Source organism: Myxocyprinus asiaticus, chromosome 5, assembly GCF_019703515.2.
Source record: "Myxocyprinus asiaticus isolate MX2 ecotype Aquarium Trade chromosome 5, UBuf_Myxa_2, whole genome shotgun sequence".
NCBI lineage: Eukaryota > Metazoa > Chordata > Actinopteri > Cypriniformes > Catostomidae > Myxocyprinus > Myxocyprinus asiaticus.
In genome coordinates, this window is record NC_059348.1 from 2,930,659 (window position 1) to 2,945,776 (window position 15,118).

A 15,118-nucleotide genomic window follows, 5' to 3' on the forward strand; every position below is an offset into this window, starting at 1 on the left:
TTAGATCAAATCAATAACACTATTGCGGGCTAATACAAAGGTGAAACATTTAGATTGATGGTTTGTTCTGTCATGATTTGCTAAATTTCATACATTGCCATAACTCAATATTCTGCATTTCCAGTATTCCAAATTTTGTTTTCTTTACCGTTCACTTTGTGTGTGTGTGTGTGTGCCCTAGATTAGTTCATGTATTAGGTTTAGAATAGTTTAATAAAGTCTTGTTTGTATTCAAAGAGAAGTGTCCGATCCTGTTATGGTGGACCAATATGTTGATTGAGAGTTAAATATTAATTCTGATAGATTCCCTATAGATTAGATCATTATTCCCCCTTTTAACCAATAATGAGCTAAATTCCTACACTTGTAAAAAAAAATCATATCCTGCTTAGGAAACCCACTAATTTACTTGAGATGTGTATTTACATATTTAAAAAATAAAATAAAATATTACTTATAAGTACAAAATAATACACTAAATATTCATTGTTTCCTAAAATAATGACAGGTACAAAGGTTGTTGTGGTCAAACCCCAAAACATAGGGTATCTCTGAAAAGGCCAGAGTGTCCACTTTAAAATTCTGTACGATTTACAACTGTGGCATGTATGGTCTCAGAGAAATATGAAAACCAATACGTCCTCTACAGAGGACAAAAATTAATGGCTGTTTCTCAGGAGGGTATGAAGAGTTTTGCATAGGTATGAGTTTTAAATGTATAGCCTACTAGGTACTGAGAAAAGCATGTAACCAATTGTAAAATAAATAAATAAATACAAATGTATTTTTACGTAAATAAAATGCAAACAAGACCACTGAGCATTAGAATTGAATATAAAGTACACAGAAGGAAAACTGATCCCCTGGTCCATAATTTATGGAGGTCCAGACTTTATTAACAGGTTAAATAGCCCTTGATTGTACTTGCCCTTATAAAAATTAAATTCTTGCCCAGTATCCATAGTTTTTCTACATGGACCTTTGTAATGGTTGCATGGGGTAAATCTGTTATACGTCGTTGTGGGCTGAAGGGAATTAGTTAAGTATTTTTTTTTTTCATTTTGTCATGTTAATAATAAAGTTTGTCCCGTTGTCTTAAATTGCTTAAAAATAAGTTTTAAATATATAGAGTCTCAGAATTACAAAACTTGACTCAATAATTAATCACCAAAAAATGCTGGAATCTCTATTGCCAGCCAGCAGTAGTGGTGGCCATCAGAGGAGGCAAGGAAGGGTGCGGTTCCTCAAAAATCTATTCAAAATGATCATAACAACAAAAGTGATAAAATCAATTTACCAACTAACAATCATAACTCAGATGACTTTAATGGAAAATTGCCCTGATGAGTTTTAATAAAAAATAAAGAAAATAAAAATGTAAAACTGAATGAATTGCTTTGAATTCCAGAGAAGGCTGATGGCATAAAGCCTCTCTCATTAGTTACCTACCAACAATATATATTCAAATGAAGCATCTGATGTCATCTGCTTTGGTCCAAAATGCGTTTGAAAAGGACAAAACGGAGGCACAATTAAATTTGCCTCCTTCGCATTCATAACCAATCATAATCAGAGGTAACCATTCAAGCCAATCAACTTTCAGTATAACTTTAATTCGTCATCAAGCTTGCTTGTGGTTCACGTGACAGGTGAAGAGAAAATGTAATAATTTGCCAAAATATAGATGAAGTAAAAATAATTGGAGGATCTAAAAACGTCAATGACTGAACGAAAGTGTCATATGAATTCAACTCAATGAAGCAATGGAGGATGGATTTCCTCTATACATACTTTTTTAGGTAAGTAGATGTTACATGGAATGGGGCCCTTCTTTCATTTATACATTTTTGCATTATTCATAGTCTGTAGATGTCAAAGTGTGGTTTTTACTATATTTGTTTACTATATTGTACAAGTTTACTATATTAACAAGTGTTGGGTTGGTGATCAAAAAGATAAAAACACATCGGTAATCAGGAGATAATTTGTGTACAGGGGAGTCAAATAAGTAAATCAGTATTGAAATGTATGTATTTATTGTTCACAATGTCATGATGGCGCACGCAATAAAACTGAAGCAACTCTGTGTGCACTGTGCGACCAGCCACAAAACACTATGGCTTGTACATTCCATGAAAGGTGACTGGCGAGATGGTTTCAACTTCTGCTCTTGCAACCTCAGACAGGTCCTTGGCATTCAAGATCAGGCAATATGTTGGTCTCTGGGCTCCAGGGGCCACCACAATTGTCAATAAGACACCTGTCAAGCATTGAAGCATTACAAAACACATGCTAGACATACAACATAATATTTGGAAATATGACTAGCCTCACACACCATCGTCTTCATCTACCGCATCAGGTGTCTGGACAAACAGCGGTTCTGAGGGGTACGAGTCTGGCTCCTGCCATACCCAGGTCTCCTTGGTTTTCACATTCAGCTTGCAAACCTAGGAATCACCACAGACAGTCTAAAGAGAGTGAATTCTACAACACCTGATACAAAATACTGAAACAATGATCTGTGATTACTTATACCCTGTCAGGGACGAAGTGGTTGAGGCCCAGCCCATAGGCGTATGTGTAATTTTTTCCATTGTTCATTTTGTAGTTGATCTGAGGAAACTCGAAAGCTTTGAGATTTAAAGAAAACCATGTATCATTAAGCTCCACCTCAAGTATTTGTCTAGTATTAATACTGATGTCATGAAAAAAATAAAAAAGGTGAAGTGTGTGATTTCTAGTGTCATCATTTGGAATTGCAAAAATAATGACTGTTCTATACACTTGTCCCATCTTCCATTGGTCAACCAAAACATATAGTCATGCCCCAAACTTACACCATTGGTTAAGTCAGTGATGCTGTGTTGGGCTGGTATGGATGCTCAAACAAACAGAGTAATGTTTTGAAATCAAATGGCTAACTTATAGATGTCCCTCCACATCAAGCTGGGATAGGAGAAACAATTCAGAAAAAAACCTAAACACTTCACCTTTTATTTTGAAATGGAAGTGCATCTAAAAGGAAAAGTTTCTAAAAATGTCACTTTTTGCCATTATGACAAAAAGTACCTTGCCGTGGACCAGAGAAAAGCACCTCGGGCTCAAGCCAAATAGTCCCATCAGCACGCATTGTGGCTGTTGCTGTGGTGTACGGCAGAGAGATCAGATTCTTACCCTGCTCCTCCTGTGATGAACAAATGTGAAGATATCACGATTAAACCAATAAGAGCATTAGAAACAATTCAAGACAACTGTTTAGAAAGGCTTTCAATCGCTTAAAATGTTTAATTGTGAATAATTGCATAATTTCATTTTTTCCATTAACAAATTCAGTTCCAAGAAAACTAAATAATAGGCCTTTGAGTAATTATTATGTTCCTTAGTTGTGAAGATGACACTCTCTCACAAACCCCACCACCCCCACCCCCCCAGATTCAATATTTCTCAAACTGCATGGGAAATGCAAATACAGAATTAATTGCAAATGCGCAATAACTCAATAATAATGAACTTGAACTGCAACTATATTCACACTTTATAGACATATTCTTACATGTGAATAGAAGCCACTGGATTACTCTGCTTTGTTAGCATTTCTATGTGTTATATTTGTGGTTTATATTTAATTTGTTGAGCTTCAATGATGATTAAATTCCACCATACAATGGGTGAAAATGACTTTTGTTAAATGTCCTGTCTAGACTTGTCTTATACAGTAAATGAAATAAGTACCAGTAAAGAACATCTTTCTCCCTTATTTAAACAGGTGCTCCACGTGTGTGTGCTTGCATGTGTGTGTGAGAAAGACATACTGATTTTGCTTTGGTTTCTAATCATTTCCAATCAGCTTCCGATCAGTTTTTAGAAATCACACAGAACACTAGTGATCTCAGGTTTATGAATAAATATATATATATATATATATATTTTTAACCAGCTCTTTTTGGTGAACCTACTGAACCAGTTCACCAAATCTGAATCGGTCCCAAACAATTTGTGCTTTCTGATATAGTATAAATTAAATATATTTAACAGTGTTAAATTTCTCATGGCCATCTCATAGTGTTATGGTTATCTAGTAGCATTTTCATGTTTAATGAGGGTGGGTTTTTAAAGGTTGCATTTTTGGCTAAACCACGACTGCTGTGTGCACTTTTCATTCCCATTTTTTATTTGTAACTAATCCCCACAATAAATAAATAAATAGAGCAAATTGCTTTCCTAAAAATGTATGTCCTCATTTGGAGACAGTGGGACTAAGTTATTAATTTTTAAATAATACCATGCTATAGAAAGTCAGATTTCTTTTTTTTTTTTTTTTTTTTTTTATCAAATTGTTTATTATGTTTCCATGAGTGTTGATTACTCATGTTTTTAAGATGTTACAGACATTACAGTTGATTTTCTGTAAAGCTGCTTTGGAACAAAGTATATTGGGAAAAGCACAAATAAAAAACTTTGGAAATGTTGGATTGCTTGGCAAGCAATCATTCTGAAAAACTTTAAATTGCGAGTTGAATTGTAATGATAAATTATATCATATTGCTGCGCTGCTCAGCTTGAACCGCTAGAGGGCACATCTCTATCTGCAGGGGTTTATGAATATACTGTACACACAAATTGTTTGATATACAATGAGTACTTTCAAGATAAGCTTGATCATTTATAGATACTGTTTTCTAGATAACTTTCTAGATAGGCTTGGTTTAGATAAAATGAATACCTACACTGGCTAGGAAGTATTTTACAATTTTCTTATTTTATTCTATTATTTCTGAACATCTGGGTTTATTAGACTTTAATTTATTTTACATTTACACTATGTTGACAACTTTCCCCTTTGGTGCACTTTATTGTACATTTTCCTTCCACACCTTTGTTTCCAATAATGAAAACAACTTGGATTTCTCTAACCAGGTTGCCTTGCATTCCAATAAAGAACATGCAGATTGAATCATGTTGGAGTACGTTTAAAAGTTGAAAAAATCTAATTGTGAATCGTCCATAAGTTTGATAAAAATCGAGATTTTATTTTTTTACAATATCACCTAGCCCTCACCAGATGTAGTTTTGTTGTCGTTTCTCCCAAAGACAAACTCCACTATGATCGCCGCCATATGGTTTTGGCACAGGACTAGGTGTGTCAAAAGTTTAACACTTTACCAACAGCCAGAGTGTTCTGAACTGAAATCAGTCAGTTTAAATGTAATTAAATTATGCATAGCGTTAAAAAACAATGTCCGCGCTGGAGGAAGTAGGGTTGCACAAGGATACATGTGTTTCAAAATCTAAAACGAAAATAAAACTTTTGGGTTATTTTATTTTTTAGTTTGTTCTGGAGTAATGAAAATGTATTTTAGTTTAGTTTCAGGTTTTTTTGTTGTTGTTTTTTTTTTCATATTTGTTTTCATTGAGTTTTTTTTTAGTTTTATTAACAGAATTAACACTGGTTTAAACATGTTAACACAGATAAACTTATTTAATCAATCACAGTGTGTTAAACATGTTAATTTTAACATGCATTGAATCAATCAATCACAGCTTGTTAAAGACGTTAATTTTAACATGCATTGAATCAATCACGCATGTTTAACACTTTCATTTTGATAGGCCAAAAAACAAAACATTATTGTGGTAAAAGTTGGTAGCTTGCTGTATGTCATACCTTGTAGGGATCCAGTGGAATGACATATCGCCTCACTTCTGGTTGAGGGGCGATCATGGCATTCCTTTTTACCTCTTCCCAGTTGGCACGGAGGTTTGCCAGCCACAGATAGTTGTAGACAAATTCAAAGCTGAGGAAACATACATTACATGAATGCAGTTGTTGTTATGGATGAATAATAATGTGTAAATGTGAAATCTAACCTACACTGGTTCTGTTAAATAAAGAAAGAAAAACTTAAGCTTTTAATAATGTCTTTCAGAGTAAATAATTCTGCTTTAATTACCCTTTCCAGGCACACAGGTCAAAAACAATGAAGCCTGAATCCTCATAGCAGTTAATGTGATGGAAAAGACCCATTGCAGAGGTTCTAAATTTATAGTCAATGTACTCTCCTGGATGCTTCCTTGCAATGTGTATCCATGTCTGTATAAAAAGACAGAACAGATATAAAAATTCAAAAAAGACAATCTTTATGGGTGGACACCCTCTCCCCTTGAGCCCAATCAGTAGGCTATGCCATAGAGCACCCTAGTGGGCCTCCCTCATCAAAGGGCCCAGGACAACACACAACTGAAGGACTCATGAGGGCCCTCCCTTGCTGGGGACTCATGAAACATCAGAGTCAGTGCCTGAAACACCAATGTCAAGGCACTGGGTCTCATTCATTAACTGTGCATGTGCACGTATATGTGTGTGAAATCTGCATACAAACATATCTACACATAAGTCATAATTCATCAATAAGTTTGGAGTAAAAATTATATATTTATGAAACAATTTAGGACCAACTGAAACCACACGTATTCAAAAATCACACAGCCTACTTCCGGTGTCCTTACAAACATGAAATATACACAAAATGAATGAAATTATATACAGTATATATATATATATATATACACACACACACACACACACACACACACACTACTGGTCAAAAGTTCTGAAACACTTACTCATTCTTTATTATAATTTTTTTTTTTCACATTTTAAAATAATAGTAAAGTCATTAAAACTATGGAACAACGTAAATGGAACTATGGGAATTATGTTGTGACTAAACAAAATCCAAAATAAATCAAAACTGTGTTATATTTTAGCATCTTCAAAGTAGTCACCCTTTGCCTAGAATTTTCAGAAATGTACTCTTGACATTTTTTCAACCAACTTCTTAAGGTATCACCCTGGGATGCTTTTTAAACAGTATTGAAGGAGTTCCCATCTATATGCTGGGCACTTATTGGCTGCTTTTCTTTATTATTTGGTCCAAATCATCAATTTCAAAAACTTTTTTTTTTTAATTACATTTTAGATTTATAATGAAATAAATTAGTATGGTGGTACAATTATATTTTTGTCTACAAAACTAATTTCAAACATTTAAGCATCCGCCTTCAGATCAAAAGATTTTTAAGATCATGAGAAACATTTCGGTCAAGTGTTTCAAAACTTTTGACAGGTAGTGTGTATATATATATATATATATATATATATATATATATATATATATATATATATATATATATATAATAGATAGATAGATAGATAGATAGATAGATAGAGATAGATAGATAGATAGACAGACAGACAGACAGACAGACAGACACACACACACAACATAAAAGTCTTATTATACATAGTCTTATTTCAAAGTAACACAAATTATGTGCGTCATGGCTCAAGTTGGGTTCTGGTCCTACTCGTGCACGCTCAGTGATAGAGCACACAAATGCCATACTATGCCATTGGATGTGTTTGGAGGCAGTTGGTGGAACGCTCCTATACAGCCCAGAAAAGTTTTGTCAGATTGCTTTTGCATTAGCTCATTCTTTTACAATCATACAGATTCATTAACATTAGAACGAGGGTAAGAACAAATTAATCTGCGTACTCTACCTGTTGTGAATCTGTCGGAAATGTTTCATAAGAACTTTACCTGTGCTTATAAGTATGCAAAATCCATGCAGTTTAATAATGAATGAGAATGAGGCCCACTGATATTTGTCATGTAACAATGTAACAATGTTATGTAACCTATGCATTATTCAGAGCTGGAGAAACTTTTAGTGGAAAACAAAAAATAAGAAAACAAGAACGTACACCCTTCTCCTCATCAGACTCAAAGCAGTCCATATAATTGGATCCTCGAATACTCCAGGCACTCAAGAATTTCAAGAGGTTGATTTTAATTGGTGTCTCAACAAAGACAAAGTAGTTCTCTGTCATCCCAAAACTAGAACAGGAAAGAGAGGCAGGTTATTAATCGACAATCAAATAATTGTCATTAATAATTTAATTGATTAAGCTTATCTACTAGGGATGGGCATTTTGGTCATTTTGTCTACTCGAGTACTCAGACTAATTACTTGAGTACTCGTCAAGGACTCGAGGGGCAATGACATGTACATAACTGTATATATAATAACATGTCTGACAAACGTCTTTGACTGCTGCATTGCATCTTGTTGTTCCAGTGATCGTATATGCATTATTATTGGCTGTTATAAAATAATCTGTTACAAAATGTACAAGAGATTGCATAATCAAAATATAATGCATCATATTTTGTCATTTTGTGAAGATTTGCTGCCCAACTCAATGAAAGAATGTGCACGATGCACATCTGTTTGTTCTTCCTTCAGGTTACCATAGAAATCTTAGTAAGCGCACACCAGTTTTTTTAGTCACTGTCTGAACTATCTATTTTCAAATCGTGGTTGGCCATCGCGTTTTTAATATGCGTGTTAAATTGAAGTTCAGTTTTGAAGATGTTACATTCTGTTCCATTTAGCTGTGCTCTATCTAGCTGTTTGAAACACTCGCAGCACGTTGAGTCCACTGCCACACGCCTGGTGTGTGTGTCCCCCCACAAGTGTTCGCTCCTATGGGGAAAGTCGCGATGCTCCGTGCTGTTGTTGCCGTAATGATTCATGAAGTGTTCCATTCAACTCGTAGAGTCAGAATTTCCACCTTTCAACTGGAGAAAGTGCAACGAAATGACACATTGTGTCGGACATCTAACTTGGAAACTCATGCAGAAATCTTCAACTCCCATTTCGTTGAGATGTAAGTGTGTGTTACGTCACGCAAACTTGTCGGCATCCAGGACAGGGAGGTTTGCAGTCAGTGACAAACATTCACTTTTATTAAATAATATCCATTAATGAGTCAAAGTTCTTACATTAAATGATAATAAAACGTGTTTAGCAAACATTTTGCAGAGACAGGTGTTCAAAACACGGTTAATTACACTCTCTTTTGATTATCGTAACGATAGTATTGCAACATCGTATCAGTTTGGTTGCTATGAGAGGTCTCTGACAATCAATGTACCCCTCAAAATCACAACGTAATCAATTTCAAAATTAAAAATAAGCTCCCTCTTTGACATGTGTTTAGTTGTCAGGTAATTGTCACTGAATTTCGAATTAAGTGAAAAGTCACATCATGTGTGACCACCATCGATTATCATTTTCATGATAGATCATTGCTGCCACGTCTGAGTACCCGAGCACTTGAGTACTCGTGCCCATCCCTATTATCTACTGCCAATTAATCACTTGCAGCACAAATGTGTTGAGCAATTATTCAAGCACTGGTCCAAAACATTGCCTATACTGTATTAAAGTAAAAAGTAATGTAGAAATGTTTAACATTTAATTTTATGATAAAAGAAAATTGTGTTTTCTTCTCTGAAGTTTTATTGGTGAAAATGCTATATTCATATTTTCTACAAACAGTATTATTACTGATAACCAATTTTTACACCATTTTACCTTAGTATATTTATAAGGGGCAAGCACTGAAGGTGCAATAACACCTATTTTATTTGTTAGTTTGTCTCCTTGTTATTATTATTATTCTGTTGCAATGTACACCAAAGTACTACATTATAATTAATATGCCTCTCACAATTAAAGTAATTTTAACTGTGGTCTTAGGTCAGTTTTACACTTTCATAAATTGGGGATTAGGTATGTGCATACCTATTTCACTTGCCTTACTGCTACTCTCTTTTCATTGCTTCAGCTTAGTTTTCTTGTTAATCGAGCACACAGGCATTCAAGGCATACGAGAGCAAGCAGAAGTCTAACACTAATTATGCAAAAGAATGCAAAATTTTTTAAATGCAAAATTTTTTCTATGATCGTTTTCAAAGTTTCTAAGGGTAACCCAGAAGTATTTGTTGATTTTTTTTCTCCCCCATCACCATGTTGCACCATGTAAGGGGCCTCGTAGGGGGGCACAGTATGCTTACCTGTGCACATAGGATGGCTTGAACCTTTCTGCACTTGGGAACTGCACAACCACCTTGGATTTTTCAATAGGGTCAGATTTGTCTGAAAGATTTTGTTGGCCATAGTGAACTCAGAAAATCTGGCTTTAGCTTAAAAGATCTTTAAGTGTTGCTCAACAACTGTAAGAGTGCTTACCCTTCTGAGTAGGTGGGATTCTGACGATATTGTAGGCCAGCGAAGCTCCCTTCCCCATGCAGTTTCCAATGTTGTACACTGTACCATCTCTCTCAATGTGGGGGTGGGCCGTTATTCCATTTATGTTGACATAGTCACACATGTCAACCTTTTGAAGCAACAATGTAATATTATCAGCTATTTACGACTCCAAAATATTCATGTCATCAACATTGCACAATCAATTTTGTTACCTTTTTCAAGGTTTCTAAAGTGTCCACATTTACTTTGGTGATGTAATTAGTTTCTGTGACGGCATAAAAATCCTCTCCAATGGGGTAAACATTTACCAGACAGTTGTCTGTCACCTCAACACCCTTGAAGTACGAGAAGAACCTGTCCTGACAAAACAGGACAAATGCTTTATGTGTCATGCATGCTAAAAATTACAATTCTGAAAACTAGCAGTTTCTCCAAATTAAATGCAAGTGATAATCTGACCTGGAGAAGATGTTCTTGCAGGGATCTGGGTAGGCACAGGTTCCAAACTCAGTAATGACCACACGTTTCTCTGTCATAGCACGTACGTAAGCATCTGTTTTGACAAACCTATGATGAAAAAAAGTTTCCTATTAAAAAGTGAACTGGTGCAGGAATAACACAATAAAAACAAGATTAGGGACATACTTGCGGACATATGTGACCTGACCATTGCTGAAATCAAACTTGTGCATGAGGGCCTGGCCATCAAAAAGGTGGTAGAAGGGCTCAGATCCAACCTCGAACAAACCGGGACCAAGACGCAACAGACTCCCTTTTATAAATGAGGGGATGCGACCTAAAATGCATAAAAGTTTTTGTTTTGTTTTATTTATTTCTCTGTTGAAATTAAGTTTTTGGCTCACCAGCCACTGTGACTAGTAGTTTTCCAAGGTCACTAGCCACTCAGCATTTTCACTAGCCAAAATCCCCCACCTCACATAAAGTGATAAAGGAGACTAGAGACTGTAACTGCATGCATTTGTTTGCACATTTCATTTAAACAAGAATGATATGAGTTCAGCAGGACACAGGCCTAATGGTTTAAGTAACCTATAAAATATTCAAAGGCAAATGCCAGTTAGAACAGGAGAAAGATAGAACAGGATGAAAATTTGTCAATAATTTTTCCATAATTCATGGATGTTTCAACCCCTTCAAATTGAACTTGCCTATGAAAGTTTACCATTGTTCTACCATTGTTTAACAGTAGCATTTGTAATGACAAGGCCAGGTAAGACTATTGGTGGCTTCACATTACTGTGGCTAGGTTAATGTTGATAGTCTTTTCTAAAAAATAAGCTGTAGTATGTGTTATGAAAAAGCTAATAGCCTAAACATATTTAGAAACATTTAACTACAACTTTCACAGTTAATATCACAATAAAAATAAAGTCTAATAGATTCACCCCAATAGAATTAAAAACGAATCTATGCAAGTTACCAATTAGTGTTACTGCATTAAAAAAAATTATATATTTCAGTAAGGATAATAATGTGTATTTTAAAAACTGATGATGTATTTGTCTCCTCTTTACCTCGTCAATGCTGTTTATAATGTTTGTGCTGCACAGGAGTTTGAGAGGTTTGACTTCCTCCATATGGAGCTTTATACTAGAATGTTCTCTGTAGAATTAAAATGGGTCACATAAGTTTTGTGTTTTTCACCAGCCGCCACAATATCGAGTGAAGCGATCTTATCTCTGGAGCGCACTGGCGTGCGCTGCTGCAATTCTCGCAAAAGCACACTTCATTCGTTATGAGAGGCATGAATACCATTAAATTTCCTTTGGCAGCAGCACCGAGTCGCCCTATATTCACTGAATTTTCAATGCAGGAAAACCCCTGAAAAAACGTCATCCGCCAAAGTGGTAGTAAGAGTGACAGAGTTACCCGCCACGGCCGATTTTTACCCGCATGGCCCATGAACTGTGGTCTAGAGTGTGTGCAAGTTCAAGTGTCGTTTTCTAATCCCATTTTTTTCTGTTCACTGTCCATATCAATAAATGTGACCAAAAATAAAATAAAACAATGAACCACATACCAGTGACTGTTGCTGGTAGAGGTTCGTTCAGCTCCTCCACAGTCTCAAAGATTTTCTTATAGCCTCCAGCAGGGTGTTCAAAACTAAAAATTGAAACCTCTCTGTTAATGAATTTCACAAAGATTTGCACTTCGTAAAGGAAACACCAGTGATTGCAAAGCAGTTTTTTAATTATTCTTGATTTGGCCTTCAAAAAATTAATAAAAAAATAAATAAAAGGAAGACCAATCACAATTCAGTGTGCAAACATATGTATGAAAGTAGACATTAATGTAAGAAGAGAGAAGAGATAGGTTTATGTAAGTTCATGTAAGAAAGAAGAGATACATTTGCATAAATTATTACAGTGACATCATTGCTGCCAGTTAGACATTAAACACTGAAAATTCTATCAATATACGCCAATTGGGAAATTGTACATTTTTAACCCTTAATTTCCTAAAAGTATAAATTTGATAAAAACCAAAAATAGACAGATAACACACTAAAGGCTGAAATTGTGAACAAAACAATCTCTGAGCAACATTCATACAGTTATACAGTGTAAAATTTGCAACAGAATACAAATCTGAATCAATAAGCAAATGTTGCCAATTAACAATATTATTAAATAACTCACCATTTGTTTACTGATGGCATGAACAGAAGAGCCTAATCCAAAATTTAAGGCATCTAATATAAAAGAGAGAAAGGCAAGTTACTCACCGGCTGACCATTTTTTCTCCTTGTGCGATTTATATGTGACACAACTGGTTCTTGTGGGTTTGTCTACAGAGTTTATGGGTTTTTATACCTTTCCCCCCTACACACATTATCTTTGACCCCTGTTTAAGCCAACGGCAGTATTTGCAAAACAATAACCCCTTTATACCACAAGCCTGAGCTATTGCTCAAAGTAGTCTTCAAATAGGATTGACTTACCCTGATTTTAGATTTTCAAACAGCTAAAAACTGTGATGCAATCATGTATATAAAATGTGATTGTAAAACGTAAGACAAATAAATGAGTTGAAATCAGCTGACAAACACACCCCAACAAAGACTTTATTATCAGCCAATCAAATTATGTTCATTTCTCCTCATTTATACTCTGTTGAACCCAAACATATAAAGTACATTCTTTTTACAATAATATAATAGTAATTTATAATAATATAATAATAGTGGTAAATAAATATTTCCTCATAGGGTTTTAATCCTTCCAGGAAAGTTCTGAAGGGGCACACATTAAATTAACGGCAATAATGGTAAATACAGTATCAGAATCTTTCTATTCTTTTTTTTTTATTTTTTATTTGGAATGCTCAATTCCCAATGTGCTTTTAAGTCCTTGTGGTCGCGTAGTGATTTGCCTCAGTCGGGGTGGTGGAGGACGAATCCCAGTTGCCTCCGCGTCTGAGACCGTCAACCCACGCACGTATGTGTGTCTGTAAGTATGTGTATAATTATTTTTTATTTTTTATTATTATTTATGTCTTGCTGCTGTTTTTGTATTGTTGTACACTGGAAGCTCCTGTCACCAAGACAAATTCCTTGTATGTGTAAGCATACTTGGCAATAAAGCTCATTCTGATTCTGATCTTATCACGTAACTTGTTGAGCGCGTTGCCATGGAGACATAGCACGTGTGGAGGCTTCACGCCATCCACCGCGGCAACCGTGCTCAACTCACCACGTGCCCAACCATGAACGAACCACATTATAGCGACCACAAGGAGGTTACCCCATGTGACTCTACCCTCCCTAGCAACCGGGCCAATTTGGTTGCTTAGGAGACTTGGCTGGAGTCACTCAGCACGCCCTGGGATTCGAATTAGTGAACTCCTGGGGTGATAGCCAGCGTCCTTACCACTGAGCTACCCAGGCCCACCAAATCTTTCTATTCTTTAACACAAATGCAATTCTCGTCTACTCTCTTGTCAGTAGCTTTAATTTGGCAGGAAAATGAAAAATGTAATAGTAAAAAAAGTTATCAAAATAACCTAACAAGTAAACCACTCACGGACATAATGCATTTTTTACCCTTAAACACCATCTAATTTTCCAGCAAGGAAATCCAAGGTATAAATCAGGGGTACTCAATAGAAGGACTCCAGTCCGGATCCGGACCAAAAGACAGTTCAATCCAGACCGAGATCTAAATCTTTGTGCTAGTTATCTGACACCTGGCTAAGTGATTGTGTAAGCAAAGAGCAGGAATAAAGTGCGTTCAGTGCTAGAGAGAAACATTTCTCTCTAGAGCGGGAATGAAGCACGTTCAGCGCTACACGATTATTCCTAGTGCTGAACGCACTTTTATTCCTGCTCTCCACGTGTTGCCTCTCTCCCCGCTATAGAGGCGCCACATAAAGCCAAATTTACTGTACGTAGTGGCAGGCGCGTTTATTTTAACAACAGTAGCGGAGACACCGCTACAGATACTGGTATCTTCGCTTAAACACACTGCAGAAAACAAAAATGAAGCAAGTGAAACTATCTTCAACTGTCTGCTATTTGATTCAGATGGCTCAGCTAATGTCATTATTCAGCATGTTACGAGCCTTTCATAATAAACAAAAAAATGTTGTTCTAATTTTGTGAACATTTATCAGAGATGTCATCATGGCATGGGTAGCTAATTAAATTGTAAATAGTTTGTTTGTTTGTAGATTCTCACTTTTTAAGGAAAATATAAAAATGGTCCATTCAGACATGTACATTTGTTCCTCAGGGCACACACCTGAACCCCCATACAGTGTTTTTTTTATCCATCAGAAGGCCTCCTATGTCCCATACATTCTGAAATTAAAAATATTTCAACACAAAACTTGACTGCTGTCATTCAGATTCAGAACCAACTGTTGATCTTATCTTTTAATATTCATATCCAAGTGCCCTCAAATGAAGACTTGATTAAATATTTTAATCTTTTGGTAGAAGATCCCTCAGACCCCACTACTTTGTCTGTCTCTG

General features: G+C 35.6%; 1 protein-coding gene across 1 annotated transcript; it reads right to left on the bottom strand.

Moving 5' to 3' along the window:
* Window positions 1–1,592: 1,592 nt before the first annotated feature.
* Window positions 1,593–12,953, bottom strand: rpe65a (retinoid isomerohydrolase RPE65 a). The gene is made up of 14 exons (XM_051697619.1): window positions 12,872–12,953; window positions 12,167–12,249; window positions 10,771–10,921; window positions 10,585–10,692; window positions 10,338–10,479; window positions 10,105–10,252; window positions 9,930–10,011; window positions 7,772–7,904; window positions 5,955–6,094; window positions 5,669–5,798; window positions 3,073–3,187; window positions 2,539–2,633; window positions 2,339–2,450; window positions 1,593–2,260 (listed from the first exon to the last, which is right to left on the bottom strand). Exons 1-14 carry the CDS (start codon window positions 12,880–12,882, stop codon window positions 2,115–2,117), a joined length of 1,596 nt encoding a protein of 531 aa, XP_051553579.1. The 5' UTR covers window positions 12,883–12,953; the 3' UTR covers window positions 1,593–2,114.
* Window positions 12,954–15,118: the final 2,165 nt, after the last annotated feature.